Genomic DNA, 15,264 nt, shown 5'->3' with positions numbered 1-15,264 from the left:
ATCAAATAGCCATGTCACAGATGCTGTTAAATATAAACTTTTCAACGTTGTAGATATAAGAAATCAGTTGGAAACAGGACATGCTGCGTCTGTGAGTCGTTATAATGAACAGGTGAAAGTCAACAGACAAGTTTTGTCCAAGATAATTGATGCTCTTTTGTGAGTACGTCTCGTTAATATTCTAACACACACACACACATACACGCACACACAAATACACGCACATATGCAAACAATTGCAATACCCCCTCCACACACACACACACACACACACACACACACACATATATATATATATATACAAAGTAGGTCAAATTAAGTTAAATTAACTAGACCAATAAAATTTGATTCTGTATTTCGGATTTGTGCCGCCTTAAATACAATGTGACCAACCGCCCCTGATTATTATTATTATTATTATTATTATTATTATTATTATTATTATTATTATTATTATTATTATTTATTATTATTATTATTGTTATTATTATTACAGACAGAGTATCTTAAGAGAGAACTGCAGAGAATACATTTAATTTACATATTTTAGTATATTTTTGTTTTAGGTGGTGCCTATCCGACTCAGATGTATGGTCCCGAAAACAGGGTGCAGGAACCTACTACCGTGGTGGTGACGCAACCTGCAGTCAACAGGACTCAAGTATTCCTCGAGAGTCCTGTTAGTACACGTTGTATATATTGTCAGGCCGATATTATTACTCAGATTCACTATGAGATCGGAACTTTTGCATGGATCATCTGTTTTGTCATGTGGATCGTTGGGTTAGTGTTCTTTAGGACTTAGCCTTCGTAAACGCATAGCCTGTCATAGTCAATTTAACTCATAACCCGTCGATGACAAAAAAAAAATAATTAAAAAAAAAAAATTACGTTGCAATACAAGGCGACAACGGTCATAGAAAAGTGATTAATGAGGTGCATTCGATAGTTCAACCAATGTAATTAATTTGTTCCGAGAGTATCACAAACGATACTTACTTTGCCTTTCTTTAGGTAATCGTAGCCTTGTTTTGTGACGTAATCTAAATATGGAATTTAACGAAGGCTACTTTCAGAGCCATAAGATACATGGAGCCGAGTACTTCCATTTCTTTCTATCGGCTGCATGGACACCAATGTTATTCCAGTTTAGACCAGCCTTTTTCAACTCTTTATCCATCGGTCTTCTCCGTGTTTCTTTTGTCATCAGCCGCCCAGCGGAGTGCATTTCTTGGCAAAGCGAAAGCGATTGCCTCCAGAGTTGTTGGACTGAAAGTTTCCTTTCGGCTTTGGCCTCTCGCCGTTATCAAGCCAGTAACCTGGTCTGCTTTTCTGCTGCCAACAGTTGGCAGCAAACTGTTACAATTTGGGATTTGTTCTTAGTAGATATTTCTGTAACTTGCCTTTTCCGAGGATTGGTTGTCGGCTCAACCTCTACCCAAGGGTTGGTAGGGGAAACTTAGTCTCGCCTCTCATTTTCCACCTGACTAGCATTGCTGACCCAACAGGCATAGGTCGTAAGATCACTAAGTCACGCTGGCCCTCCAACACTGTAAGGTCTTGACCAATACGATTCAAATGTCATGACGTCACTTCCCTCGTAATGACGCATGGTAACTCAGTAACTAGCTCTAAACTATCGGAACAATGGCGGACGCCCTCATGAAATATTTCTCCGACGAGCATAAAAGTGTATCCAGAGGAGAGAAAAAATTATAAATATGATCATGTTTTGACTTTTATACACTCTGATCACATAACATATGAAAAGTTCTAGCCAGCATGAAGAATAAAAAGTACCGATTTTCTTTGTTTAGAACAACGCTGTTCGCCGTTGCTGGTCGACGTGACATCAGACTATTGAGGCGCAGATAAATATCTCGATTTCACCTGGATCGATCTAAGTCTCTTTGCGTGTGAAGCGAGTGCTCTAACAACTGAGCTGTCGGGACCCCTTTTGCCAAATAAGCGAGCTACAATTAATCTACATGACTTTTTTTCAAAGGTCTTTAAAGGACAGCAATTATAAGTTGCAGACAATTTTTACCAAGAGGTGAACAAGATGTCTTTCAATGATTACTTTTTGTTTCAAAAGTATAAGGATATTTTTTAAAAAATTGTCTTGGAAAGTTTATTCTCTACTATTATTCAAATCGTGTAAAGGTGAATTAAAAAAAGATAAAAATACGAATGGATTAGTATCGAGAAGCGGGTCTGAACAAGTTGCGTTGCTCTCTTGTAAACAGGTGTAATATAACAGCTTCTTTAACGGATGAATTGTCATTTTACCCCCATTTTTACAAGTTCCATCATCATCATCGTCACAAACTCTTGCGTCTTCATATCTCTGTTTGAATTGGAAATGGTTTGAATTTATATGTGTGTTTGTATGTATGTATGTATGTATGTATGTATGTATGTATGTATGTATGTATGTATGTATGTATGTATGTATGTATGTATGTATGTATGTATGTATGTATGTGTGTGTGTTCAGTAGCACGCTGACCACTTATTTTTACAAAATAAAGCGGCGCTGGATGACTTGAGGGAAGACAATGATTGGAATCCTCTGGCCCCGTCGATGAATTCTGTTTACTAACCTCCTTGATAGGTTGGAATGACGACCTTGCAGTGACGAATCATACTGTATGAAATTAAAAAATCAGTTTCTCCACGGCCCACTGAAGAAATAGATAAAATATTGTGATGCGCACCGACCATGGTAAATTTGTAGGAATGCAAAATATAAATAAATGTTAATATTTTTTTTCTTAATGATTGGCTTATTTAACTTTGATTTTAAAGGATCAAAAGCAATGTAAATTCATAAATAAAAACAAAAGCAAAACATTTTCTCGTCCGTCCATAGATGTTGCTTCGGATGCTGTCTACTTCCCTTCTGTGTGGATGGTTGCAAAGATGTTATCCACAAATGTCCCAATTGTCAACGGCAGATTGGACGCTACAGCAGGATGTAGACGGAAGAACCCTTCGCATTAATATTAATTTGGTATCACAAGAAGTGGGCCAGGAGTTGAAAATTTGATTGTAAAAAAGAAAAAAAGAGAGAAAAAAATGAGACACAAAAACAAAAACAGAAACCTAATCTCATATTATACTGTTTTTGAAGAGAAGAAAAAATTTATAGGATTCTTGCACTTTTATGTTTCAGAATTCCGGACGTGTTCCCAATCATTGCGTGGGCTTGTGTGCCCTCGATGTGAGCACAATTTGGAATCCACAACACAAAGGTGCATGAAATCCTTTAACTGATTGCATATCACTCAAAATATAGGTTGGGATAAGGACAGAAATTGGGGCTTGAAAAATGTTGATACTAAGTACATATTTGTGATTATTTACAATCCCAGGACGAAAAACAGGACTATGGATAGATTGAAAGATCATAAAATGTAGAAAACGTTATACTGTTTGTATAAATATTTTATGAAATGTGATTGCATAATATGTATTGAAACATGGATGTGTGTGAAATGTTATGTAATTTTACACTTAAATTTTAGATATACTAATGCTTGTTGTAGATAATGTCAGTCTAATAAATCCAAATTATTCCTTAAATGATTTTAGTTTATTATATGTGATTGAAAGATATTTATTTAAAGAAAAGATTTTAATGATAATATCTATGTCCGCCTTGTTCTAGATAAATTAGAGGACTGGAAGTATGACGCACATATTTTTTGTGTAAGCATATCTTTACACGTGATCTTTATAGGGAGGGAAAGAATAAATAATGTTGTTTCTTGAAATCAAATATCTCGGCTTTTGTAATTTTCTATCATTTGTTCACAAAGAGACAATTAATTATCGAGGTTGTTTATCACATTTGAGCACTGACACAATTGGGCTTGCGGCTCCAAGTTCTGTTTCGTTATATTCTTATGTATACTCAGCACTTAATAAATTCGTATTGTAAAAGACTTTAAAATTCGATTTTTCTATAAACCCACTCTCTTCAATGCGTAGATTGGATTTATCATTTGATCTTAAATCTTACTTATTCCATCGACCCAGGACTATGGGCACACCCTGAGACTTGTTAAGAATTTATATCCATCGTCCTAACTTTAAAAATGGCGACCATTGTTGAAAGATTGAGAGTTTCGCTTTGGAGGAATAATAGGAGTGAAAATGATAGAGACATAGAGCATTATGTTTGAATTTGCCGATTGTTAAAACGAAAAAAAAAAAAATTAACAAATCGTTGAACGCATCCATTATTCTTTGTAAAACTACCAAAATAATAAAAATAATAATAATGATGATGATGATGATGATGATGATGATGATGATGATGATGATGATGATGATGATGATGATGATGATAAATGACTTCGATTGGAACTTGAGCTAATCGGTCTAATTGTCACCCCTGAGCTTTGCATCGAAAGAAAAGTACGATGAGAAAGAAGGATAGAGACAGAGTTAGATTGCTAATTATTATCCAAATGACGCCCTGATCACATTTGTAGTTCCATTGACTTGTTTCTAGACGAATATGGTCTATTGAGTAATTAGAAACATGGATTTAAAAAGAAACGTTTTTGTATAAGCCGATTATCAAATGCAATGGAAGATTTTTTTCAAACTAAATTATTGATGACGGCTAAAGTAGTTGTGTGTCGTATATCTTGACTTCCTAAAAACGTACCATGAAAGTAGTCCTAGACGGCACGTCATCGGATGAATGTCCAATCATATCAGGAGTACCACAGGGAACGGTGCTAGGACCAATACTATTTCTTTGTTTCATCAATGACCTACCTCTACGAGTAAAATCTCAGACTAGGTTATTCGCCGATGACTGTCTAATATACCGACCAATAAAATCTGCAAACGATCAAAAATTGCTACAAGAGGACTTGAATAGTCTCGAACAGTGGGCTAATGATTGGGGAATGAAATTCAACGCAAACAAATGCTACATCCTCAGCACAGCTAAAAAGTACAATGAGACCTACAAGTTGAACACACCGTCCTGAAACAAGTCGACGATAACCCATACCTTGGCATCACTTTCTCAAAGGACTTGAAATGGGGGAAACACGTTAACAAAATAACCTAAAAGGCAAGCTCCACCCTCGCCTTTCTCCGCCGAAATCTTAGCCACGTCCCAACGTCATGCAAACAAAACGCCTACCTCGCACTTGTGAGATCACAATTGGAATACGGAGCAGTTGCTTGGGACCCCTACTTGAAAGAGGATATTCAAAAACTTGAGAGTCCAGAGACAAGGCGTCCGGTTCATAATTGGGAACTATAAGAGCAGAACCCCAGGATGAATGACAAAAATGTTAGAAGAAAGAAACCTCACCAGCCTCCAACAAAGAAGAAAAGAAACCCGTCTGTCATTCATGTTCAAGGTTATAACAGATCAAATACCATCAATAAAGGCAGACTCCTTTTTCACGCCACGACCAAACAAAAGAAAAATCCGAGCACTCACTTTTGCAAATCACATAACCGAAAACCCATTGAGAGATACGCCACAAACAATTCGAACTGCTTCAAAATTCCCACAGACAAGAAAAACAAAACTACAGAAATTCTTTCTTCATTAGAACTATCTCGTAGTGGAATGGGCTGGATGAACTGGTCATCATGGCACCACACTTAAACGATTTCAAGGCCAGACTGACATGGGCCCACGCCCAATGAGGACGCCGCTGAAATACAACCAGACCATTGGTTTCTTCAGCGCCAACCATACAAATACAGGTTTAGACCTTGTCTGTTGTGAAAGGCCATAAAGACAGAATCATATAAAATAGTTTGAAATGTCATTCATTAGATTTCGGCTATGTGGTATGACACACGCCTTTGGACTGGAAGGTCCAGGGTTTAAGTCCCGCTCTGAGCGGCACATAGTTGAGTCCTTGGAAAATGCTCTTTACTCACATTCTCTCACCGTTCATGTGTAAAATGAGTACCTGGTTGTTAACGTTTTCTCAGTCGGAAAAAAATGGTACTTTATATCGCCCAACAGGCGTGATGTCTCGTCCTTCATGTTGTAACTGATGAAATGTCAGATTTTAAGAATATTTCAAGTGGTGTGTCTCAGGACAGTGTTTTGGGTCAACTGCTTTTTATAATTATACATTTATGACCTACTAGATGTACTCTCTAACAGTACGTTATTTGAGATGACACGAAGATACATGCAGATTCTGATAAACACTTGATTATTCTCTTCTTTTCAAGTTGTTTAGGGCATGGCAATTATAGTTTAATGCAGACAATAAATGTAAGGTTTTGAAAAATATGAGGAAAAAACCCCGTCACGACCATTTTACTTTTACTCACATTTGTTGTGCTGAGTCTGTAGTAATTTGAGAAAAATCTTGGTGTTATATTTTACCAGTTTGTTGTTTTGTTGGGTTTTTTAAAAATTATCTTTTGATATACATATAAATGATTGTATTGCGAACTTCGTTTATCCGGAATTATCTCTAGAGTTTTACATATTAATATTATAAAATTATATTTGTACCTTTGGCCAGTCCAAGAATTTGGAAATTGTGTTTGGAGTCCCCGATACAAAGAAATCATTAAACGAAAACGAATTTCAACTCAAATTTCATTAGTCAAGCTTTAAAAGTTCAATTTTTACTTTCAGGTTCATCCAGACTTTTATACCCTTTTGAGATGATAAGCCACATAATTGGTATAGTCTGTCCCCTTGTCATGTACAGTGCCATGCACTTTGCAGTATAGATAGTATGCAGATGACGTCACTCAGGCCTTTGTTGTTGTTTTTGCCATCCGCGTTTGTGAGTTGGTCTCACTAAACTGTATTAACCAGACTATAAAAGTTCATGGTTACACAGAGTTTGTGTGTTGGTCCGTTATACTTCCGGATGGCAATGTTGTGAACTCCTTGGCCAAGCGCATTCTATCTATATAACATTTCCGCTCGGAGTAAGGGCAGCGAATCTATATTCAACCCGTCCTCCGTATGCATCGCATAAGAGTAATTTCAGAGAACGGCCGCTAATATCTATCTTTACTTTATATGGACATTCATAACAAGAAATACAAGTATCGAAAGAGATTCAAAGTTAAAAATGAATGCATGTATATATTTTTTTTTACATGAAACCCGTTGTCTAAAAATAAAAATTGAGAAAATCTTTATTTAAAATAAAAAATGAATGCATCTAACGACATTCCATGACCTTTACGTCTGATATCAACACTGTGTGTTGCCGGCCTCCGCAAAGCAGTACTATGTTAGGTTATTTAGATGTTAAAATTGCATTTTTAAAAACAAAACAAAAAAACAAACAAACAAACAAACTTGAGCTTATATAAAGTGCAATATCCACTAAACGTGCTCAAAGCGCTTTACTAAGGGTCCTTGGCAAACAGCAACACGCGCCTGTCCGCGTTCATGAAAGGAACTGTGTTTTCAGTCCACCAATGGACTGAAAACACAGCTGTGTATTCAGTCCACGAATATTTAAAAGGACCTATACTTACTTAATCGATAGTGACTACTTTGATACTGAGCATCATCAGAAATGGACAGGCATAAAATTTATAGCAATCCAACTTCTTAATAATATAATTTACAGTGTATTATTTACTCTCGGAAAATCTTGATTGAGAGTTGTTCGAAACCGGGTGGCTGAAATAGATCTCAATTTTCGAAACCGATTTATCAAACATTGACGAGATTCTTACCGTGGCTGCGAGATAGCCATTGGCCTGGCCAATTTGGCCACACAGAGAATAATGTTTCTACAATTAATTTAAAATTAACATTTATATCTATTTTTAATTTTTCCTAGTCCTTTAGAATTTTTGTGATTATCAAAACCGATGAATTTTCCAAGGAGATCAGAGTTTTAGTATTGATTGCCCAAGGTTCTATTTGGTCACTTTTCACATCGATCACTGGCCTCGATACGGCTGGGCCTCCCCCTCTCCTCACCACCCCCGGGCAGTCTTGACTTTGTCTTCTTCCAAGATCCTTTTCTTTCAAAATAATTCCTTGTCCTTTGAATTGTAGGACTGGTCTATTGTTCATCGTATATCATGTCTTGTAAAACTATAATTTTTTTTGACTGGTATCCCATTTTTTCCTTTCTACTAGCCCTAAAATGATCTCAATGTTTTATAAGCGCCATAAAACCTTTAAAAACAAAAGAGTCCTTAAAAGAATATAGAGTCATCTTCATTGCTGCTCACGCCGTTATTGTCTACACCAAAAGTGTCCCAAGCTGTAACCTTATAAATAAGGATAGGAACCAAAATAAAAAATAAAAATCGAATACAAGTAGCTACAATTCAGTCCTTAACCCCCCCCCCCCTCTCTCTCTCTCTCTCTCTCTCTCTCTCTCTCTCTCTCTCTCTCTCTCTTCTCTATCTCTAATTTCTCCCACCCCCAACCCCACCCCCTTCTCTCTCTCTCTCTCTCTCTCTCTCTCTCTCTCTCTCTCTCTCTCTCTCTCTCTCTCTCTCTCTCTCGCTCGCTCCCTTAAAAACATTCAAGATCCTATAACTATAAAGTTGTTCTCTCTTTTTCTTTTCTTTTTTCTTTTTTTTTTTTTTTTTGGTTGGTTTATGTTTTGTTTGTTCGTTTTTGTTTCGTTTTTCTCCGGATTCATATTGTTACGTACAAGAAATACACAAGGCAGTACATTTTGACGTCTCACTATGTTCTAAATTATAATAATAATCTTAAAAGTGAGTAAAAGTAAATACATTTTTAAAAATTAAAAGTCGATCAAACTTCTCGACTCACCAGGAATGGCGTCAACGTGTTGAACTTGAAAGTTGAGAAAAATTTTTGCCAAGGGAGTTCACAGGCGTTCTCGAGGCCAGTTATCGATGCGAAAAGTGACCAAATAGAACTTTACTTGGGCAAACAATACTAAAACTCTGATCTCCTTGGAAAACTCATCGGTTTTGATAATCATAAAAATTCTAACGGACTAGGAAACATTAAAAAGAGATATAAATGTTAATTTTAAATTATTGCCAAGGGAGTTCACAGGCGTTCTCGAGGCCAGTTATCGATGCGAAAAGTGACCAAATAGAACTTTACTTGGGCAAACAATACTAAAACTCTGATCTCCTTGGAAAACTCATCGGTTTTGATAATCATAAAAATTCTAACGGACTAGGAAACATTAAAAATAGATATAAATGTTAATTTTAAATTACTTATAGAAACATTATTCTCTGTGTGGCCAATTTTGGCCAAATTGGCCAGACCAATGGCTATCTGGCAACCACGGTAAGAATTTGTAAACATTTGATATATCGGTATTGAGATTTGAGATCTATTTCAGGCTCCCGATTTAGAACAACTCTCAATCAAGACTTTCCGGGAATAAATAAAACGCTGTAAATGACATTATTAAGCCGTCAAATCACTATCAAGAAATGTTTGACTTAACTCGTTCACATTCCTTCATATCAATTTTTGCAGCAATAATAATAATAATAATGATGATGATGATGATGATGATGATGATGATGATGATGATGATAATAATAATAATGATAATAATAATAATAATAATAATAATAATATAATAATAATAATAATAATAATAATAATATAATAATAATAATAATAATAATAATAATAATAATAATAATAATGATAAATTAATATATACAATAATCACGACACAGAGAGAGAAACAAATGAACTTGTTAATAATCGTGATTTCGATAATAATAAAGATGGTCGAAGTTACCATACTATGACTGGGACGTAAATGACCAACATTAGCTATTTTTCCCCAGTCCAACAGAGTTGGAGCAAAAATTTCTCGGCACCTGAGGCGGGTTTTTTCTCGTATGTGAAGATGGTAAAAATTCGAGCCAGGTATTCAATGTGGCAACATTATAGTACATTATAGTAATAGCGTTAAATGGTGCCAGCAACAATCCGCTCCTTGCAATCGTTTGAGCGGGGAGTGGGGAAATCCAGTCACTCGCTCAGCCATGGTACAAAGTCGCTGACAGTCATCAACGGACTGTGTGAATCGGGAGAAAAGCGTGGATAGAAGGCGTTGCGACAGAAAGGGAGTCTGTTTCGCACTGTTGATAAAAGGCGATATATACCATTTCTCAGTTTTATATATTTTTTAAAATGCTGTTATCCATTTTTAAAACATGGATGTGGTGTCAGGCACCATTTGAACCAATAGAGCCACGCCCCTGGTCCTGGGACAGTCCTGTCCCAAATCTGTAACATATAGAATTTAGAGAAATCTTCCGCACCTATTGGGACGGGACAAAACAGTCCCGTTGTGTCCCAAGCCGTTGTGAAAAGCTACAAAATCAACGGGACAGGACTGTCCCAGTCCGTGTTCATATCGTTTGTGATAGTAGAAAAATATAGCAGACTTCCGCACTAGGACAAAAAAAGTCCCAGACTTGGCGGCGCCGTGTCAAAATTGAAATGCCTCTCTTTATTTTCTGCATCCCTACTACTACTGCTACTACTACTACTACTACTACTACTACTACTACTACTACTACTAATACTACTTCTACTACTACTACTACTACTATTTCTACTGTTGCTTCTGCTGCTGCTAATGCCACTAATATATTAATACCTACATCCCTTACATTTTGTATTTATTTCCAATTCCGTTGTATTTATTTTCCAACAATAGTCCACACTTTATTTTAGTTCACTGTCTTCTATACTGCATTACACAGTTCCTATCCGCCTCCCCTCTTTTAACATAATTAAGTACGCACCTTTTATAAATTTCTATTGCTCTGTTTTAATTCGCGCTTCCTCACAAAGTAGCATACAATTTCCTGCCCATCAATGTTTTTGTTTATGCATCTTAACAACGCCACTACCACATTATCTCATTCGTCTGTAGTTTTTAATTCATCATGTGTTGTTGATGAAGGGGAAACCCGAAACGTCCATTTTATCTGTTTTCGTATATTAAACTGAAGCTTACATTCAATTTCACAGTTATGATTTATTTATTTATTTCAATTCTGAATATAAAAAAGCAAGAATAATTCAAAAAATAATTCTATGTGATGAAACCACGTACAGAAGGCATAGCAACATAAACATTTTCAGCAATTTAAAAACGTATGTTTATAAATATAATTTAAGAAGTGTCAAACTTTGTGACACAGCAGTAACGTGTCTAAAACCGGTCGCACATCTATTCGGTACCTTGTGGGATCAATTATCTTTATCGTTATTTATTTCGGGAATTTTCAATGAAAAATATTTTTAAGTAAGTCCTTCTGAGCCACTTGGACTCATTGTAAGACAAATTAACTCCTTTCGAGCCTTGTAGCCAATGGTGCAGGAGTTATTCCGGTTTCAATAGCGTGAAGGGGACAATTAACGTATTTGTTTGAAAACCTTTGAACAGGACGCTAGTCTATCGCAGATTACTATCCCAGCTTGACAGGTACCCTTTTACACCTGAATGGAGTGAGTGATTGGAGTATATTTCTTGCTCTAGAAAGTACAAATTGGCTTCGGTCGGAATCGAACACAGAACCTCTGAGTCCAGAGTACAACGCGCTAACCATGGGCCATCTTGCCTCCTAAGCTTATAAATCCGGAACTTATCCATGTTGCTGTAGCGTTGAGCAGACAGATAACAGTTTAAATTTTAAAAAAATAAAATTCCCTTTATTCATCCCATTGGGGAAATTTTTCTCGAGGGTCTATTCCAAGGGAAGACTGGAATAACCCAGGCGTCAGCCGCAATGCAGCGCCGCAAATTGAGCTAGGGCGAGGTATAACCCAGGCGTTAGCCGCAGTGCAGCGCCGCAAATTGAGCTAGGCGAGGTGACTTACTCAAGGAGTACACAGCGCATCAGCGGGTGATCGAACTGATGCCTTTCGGGTACGAAGCAAAGACCGTACCACCGAGCCATGCTGACTTTCTATTATCCTCTTGAATGATGCTAGTCCGTCAAAGATTACTTTCATCAGCGAACTGGTACTCATTTGCACCTGGGTAAAATGAGGTGATTCCAAGAAAGTCTTTTTAAGATAAGATCGGAGATCACCATAGAGTCTACGGAATTGACCCTTGAGCAATCTTTGGGTCATTAAAGGATGCACCCAATATTGTTTTCTCTTTCAATTTGTCTTTTTTTTTCCACGTAGTAAAGCACATAAATATGCAACCTCTATTTCATCCATTACTACTAGTAGTAGTAGTAGTAGTAGTAGTAGTAGTAGTAGTAGTAGTAGTAGTAGTAGTAGTAGTAGTAGTAGTAGTTGTTGTTGTTGTTGTAGAAGTAGTGGTAGAAGAGGTGGTAGTTGTAGTGGTGGTAGTAGTAGTAGTAATAGTAGTAGTAGTAGTAGTAGTAGTAGTAGTAGTAGTAGTAGTAGTGATATTAGTAGTAGTAGTTGTTGTTATTGTAGATGTAGTATTCGTAATAGTAGAAGTAGTGGTAGTAGTAGTAGTAGTAGTAGTAGTAGTAGTAGTAGTAGTAGTAGTAGTAGTAGTAGTAGCAGCAGCAGTAGTAGTAGTAGTAGTAGTAGTAGTAGTAGTAGTAGTAGTAGTATTAGTAGTAGTAGTAGTAGTAGTAGTAGTAGTAGTAGTAGTAGTAGTAGTAGTAGTAGTAGTAGTTGTTGTTGTTGTTGTTGTTGTTGTAGTAGCAGCAGCAATAATATTACTCTTGCTATAAGAATATTTCATGATTATATAAATCTTATGTAAACAAATCCCATTGTACAGTGTAAAAAATCATTATCGTCATGTCGTATCTTATGTTGATTCATAAAATGTGAATTATTAGAGTTGTACCAAGGACTTATTTTTTAAATTATTAATTTATAATTCAAACTATTAAATAACTAATCTATTAATTAGAAGATTTTACATTATTATTATTATCACCATTTTAATTATCATTATTATTATTATTATTATTATTATTATCATTATTATTATTATTATTATTATTATTATTATTATTATTATTTTTATTATTATTATTACTATTATTATTATTATTATTATTATTATTATTATTATTATTATTATTATTATTATTATTATTATTATTATTATTATTATTATTATTATTATTATTATTATTATTATTATCATTATTACTATCATTGTTTGCCTTGCTTTATTATTGATTTTATTTACTTGATTTGTTGATGAAAATATTATATTCTTGTATGAGTTATATTGACAATTGCCTACAAATAAACTTTTGAATCTTGTACAAAAAAAATAAAAAAATAATGCATTCGCGCAGGTGTGTCCCGGGACAGCCCTGTCCTAGTGCGGAACCCCTTTTGAATAGAAGTTTTCTCCAGTGGGACAAAACAAATTTGTCCTGGGACAGTTTTGTCCTAGTGCTGAAGGAGTCTAAGGAAACAAGTCAAGTATAGAACAGTAAAGTTGGTGCAATAAAATAAACAATATCACGTGACCATTTTAGAAGCACGTGGCAAAACACATGTTCCTGGCTTTGACAGCTCACCTTCCAATGTAAATTATAGAAAAAAATAACCATTAAAAAATGTCTGTTGGGTGTCAAAAGAAACACATATTCATAAATATTCGATCACGCGTCAAATAATATCTAAATATTGATTTTTTATTAAACAAATGGTAAAATTTATCAAAAATTACTGTCGGTCTATTTTTAGACCACGGTCAAGATTATTCACCAAAATCAATGCGCTTGTGTGAACAAACAAGAACTATTTGAAATCTGGTTTTCGGAATAATTTAGCCATATACAAAGAATTTAACTAAATAACAATTTTATTTGTACGTGTTTGTTTTTAACTGAATGTGTATTATCTACAATTTGAACGACAAAAAACGGGAGACCTGTTTTGTGCGCAACGTTGTCCGGCTGCTAAAGTTCCTAATCACCAGCAAAGAATGGCAGTCCAACTCATGCAAAGGTAAGATTCCAATTTCAGTGTTTGAGTTTGTATCGATTGGTTTTGAGAGCAGGAAACGATTTAGTTCAATGTTAATCCATAATAGCGTTCGGGTATTTAACTTTGGATGTCTCACCGGCATAATTTTAGAATGCGTTGTTTATTTGTTTTCATTTCACTTCGCAATTTGACTGTCACTGTCAGTGTCAGTCATTACAGTACAGCTTCACTCGCCGATTCTCACTTACAGAGTTTACGTTTCCTTCACTTATGTCTGCTTCATGCTCATTCAGTGAGTGATTCGAATACTGTGTGAGAGAAAACACTTTTCGTAATTTATGACATTTTATGGGTAACGTTTACAGTCAAGAACGTGTGTCAGTCATAACTTGACCGAAAAAGAAAACAAAAAGGAACAAAAAAAAAAAAAAAAACAAAAAAAAAACCAAAAAGCAGACACCCCTCTCCTCAGTCGGTGGAATCTCAACAAAAGTTGTATTTTTTTAATCCTCATCTTTCGTGGTGCGTAGCTTTCATCGCTTGTCATATTTTATTGACTCTCGCTCTTTCCTAACCTGATAATAGATTTCGAAACAATCTTTAGGTCTTCATTCTCTCATTATCTGTTCATGACTGGAACTGGAAAAGGAACAAGACAAAGGCAAAGGGTCTCTGCCACCGATTTTCAGTATCTTGTGTTGTTTGAGGGATTTAAGTTGGTAGCCGTTTTTGCCACATAAGACTTTTTGTTATTGTTTTTGCTGAGAGTCGATGGGAGAAGGAATGGCAGAGAGGGAGGAAGGGGTGGTGAAAAAATGAGAATGTCTGGGAAAAGAAAATGTCCCACTCAACCCCTTATCGCATCTTTGATATTTGACAGGTGTCAAACTACATGTATGACGTTTTGGATCTTCCAAGCCTATTCGCCTGATTTGGTCGGTAGCTGTGTGAAAGAATACATATTTTATTGTAAAAAGCAGGGAGTGCGGCCTGGTCCTACAACTCTTTACGGATTTACCTTGGATTTAAATGAAAACTAAACCTCTCTGATTACTTTAGATTACCTAATTTTATTTCATACGTTTTTTTTTAAGAAGAAGCTTTTTAGGCTTTTGTAATTCATAGGAAACACCATGATATGTGAAATGATGTCTTATCTAAATTTTGCCTGAGGAATAATAAGCGAACAATTTTGAAAAGCTCTCTCTGTTGATCGAATTATCAAAAATTTTATTTGTGATCAGATATTTTATTTGACTTTAAAGTGAAATCTAGAGGCATTAAAACATATTCAATGTTTATTAGACTTTTCTTATGTGATCAGAAAGTTAAATACAGGAAATATTGATCAAATGAGTTCACCG

At 35.6% G+C, this 15,264-nt stretch overlaps 1 protein-coding gene across 2 annotated transcripts in view; it reads left to right on the top strand.

Annotated features, from left to right (window-relative positions):
- LOC144974162 (LITAF domain-containing protein-like) overlaps positions 1-3,846 on the top strand; it is an 8,757-nt gene extending 4,911 nt beyond the window's left edge. Inside the window, exons 4-5 of one of the 2 annotated variants that reach the window (XM_078917080.1) lie at positions 567-783; positions 2,873-3,846. In XM_078917080.1, coding sequence (XP_078773206.1) covers positions 567-684 — 118 coding nt within the window. In that variant the 3' untranslated portion in view covers positions 685-783; positions 2,873-3,846. The remainder of the gene's footprint in view (positions 1-566; positions 784-2,872) is intronic. The other variant, XM_078917079.1, reaches the window with a different exon arrangement.
- The last annotated feature ends 11,418 nt before the right edge of the window (positions 3,847-15,264 follow it).

Source organism: Berghia stephanieae, chromosome 5 (genome assembly GCF_034508935.2).
Source record: "Berghia stephanieae isolate SIO BIC M18660-M18661 chromosome 5, UCSD_Bste_1.3, whole genome shotgun sequence".
Taxonomy (NCBI): Eukaryota; Metazoa; Mollusca; class Gastropoda; order Nudibranchia; family Aeolidiidae; genus Berghia; species Berghia stephanieae.
The sequence above is the reverse complement of the archived record's forward strand: the minus strand, read 5'-3'. Positions and strand labels throughout refer to the sequence as shown.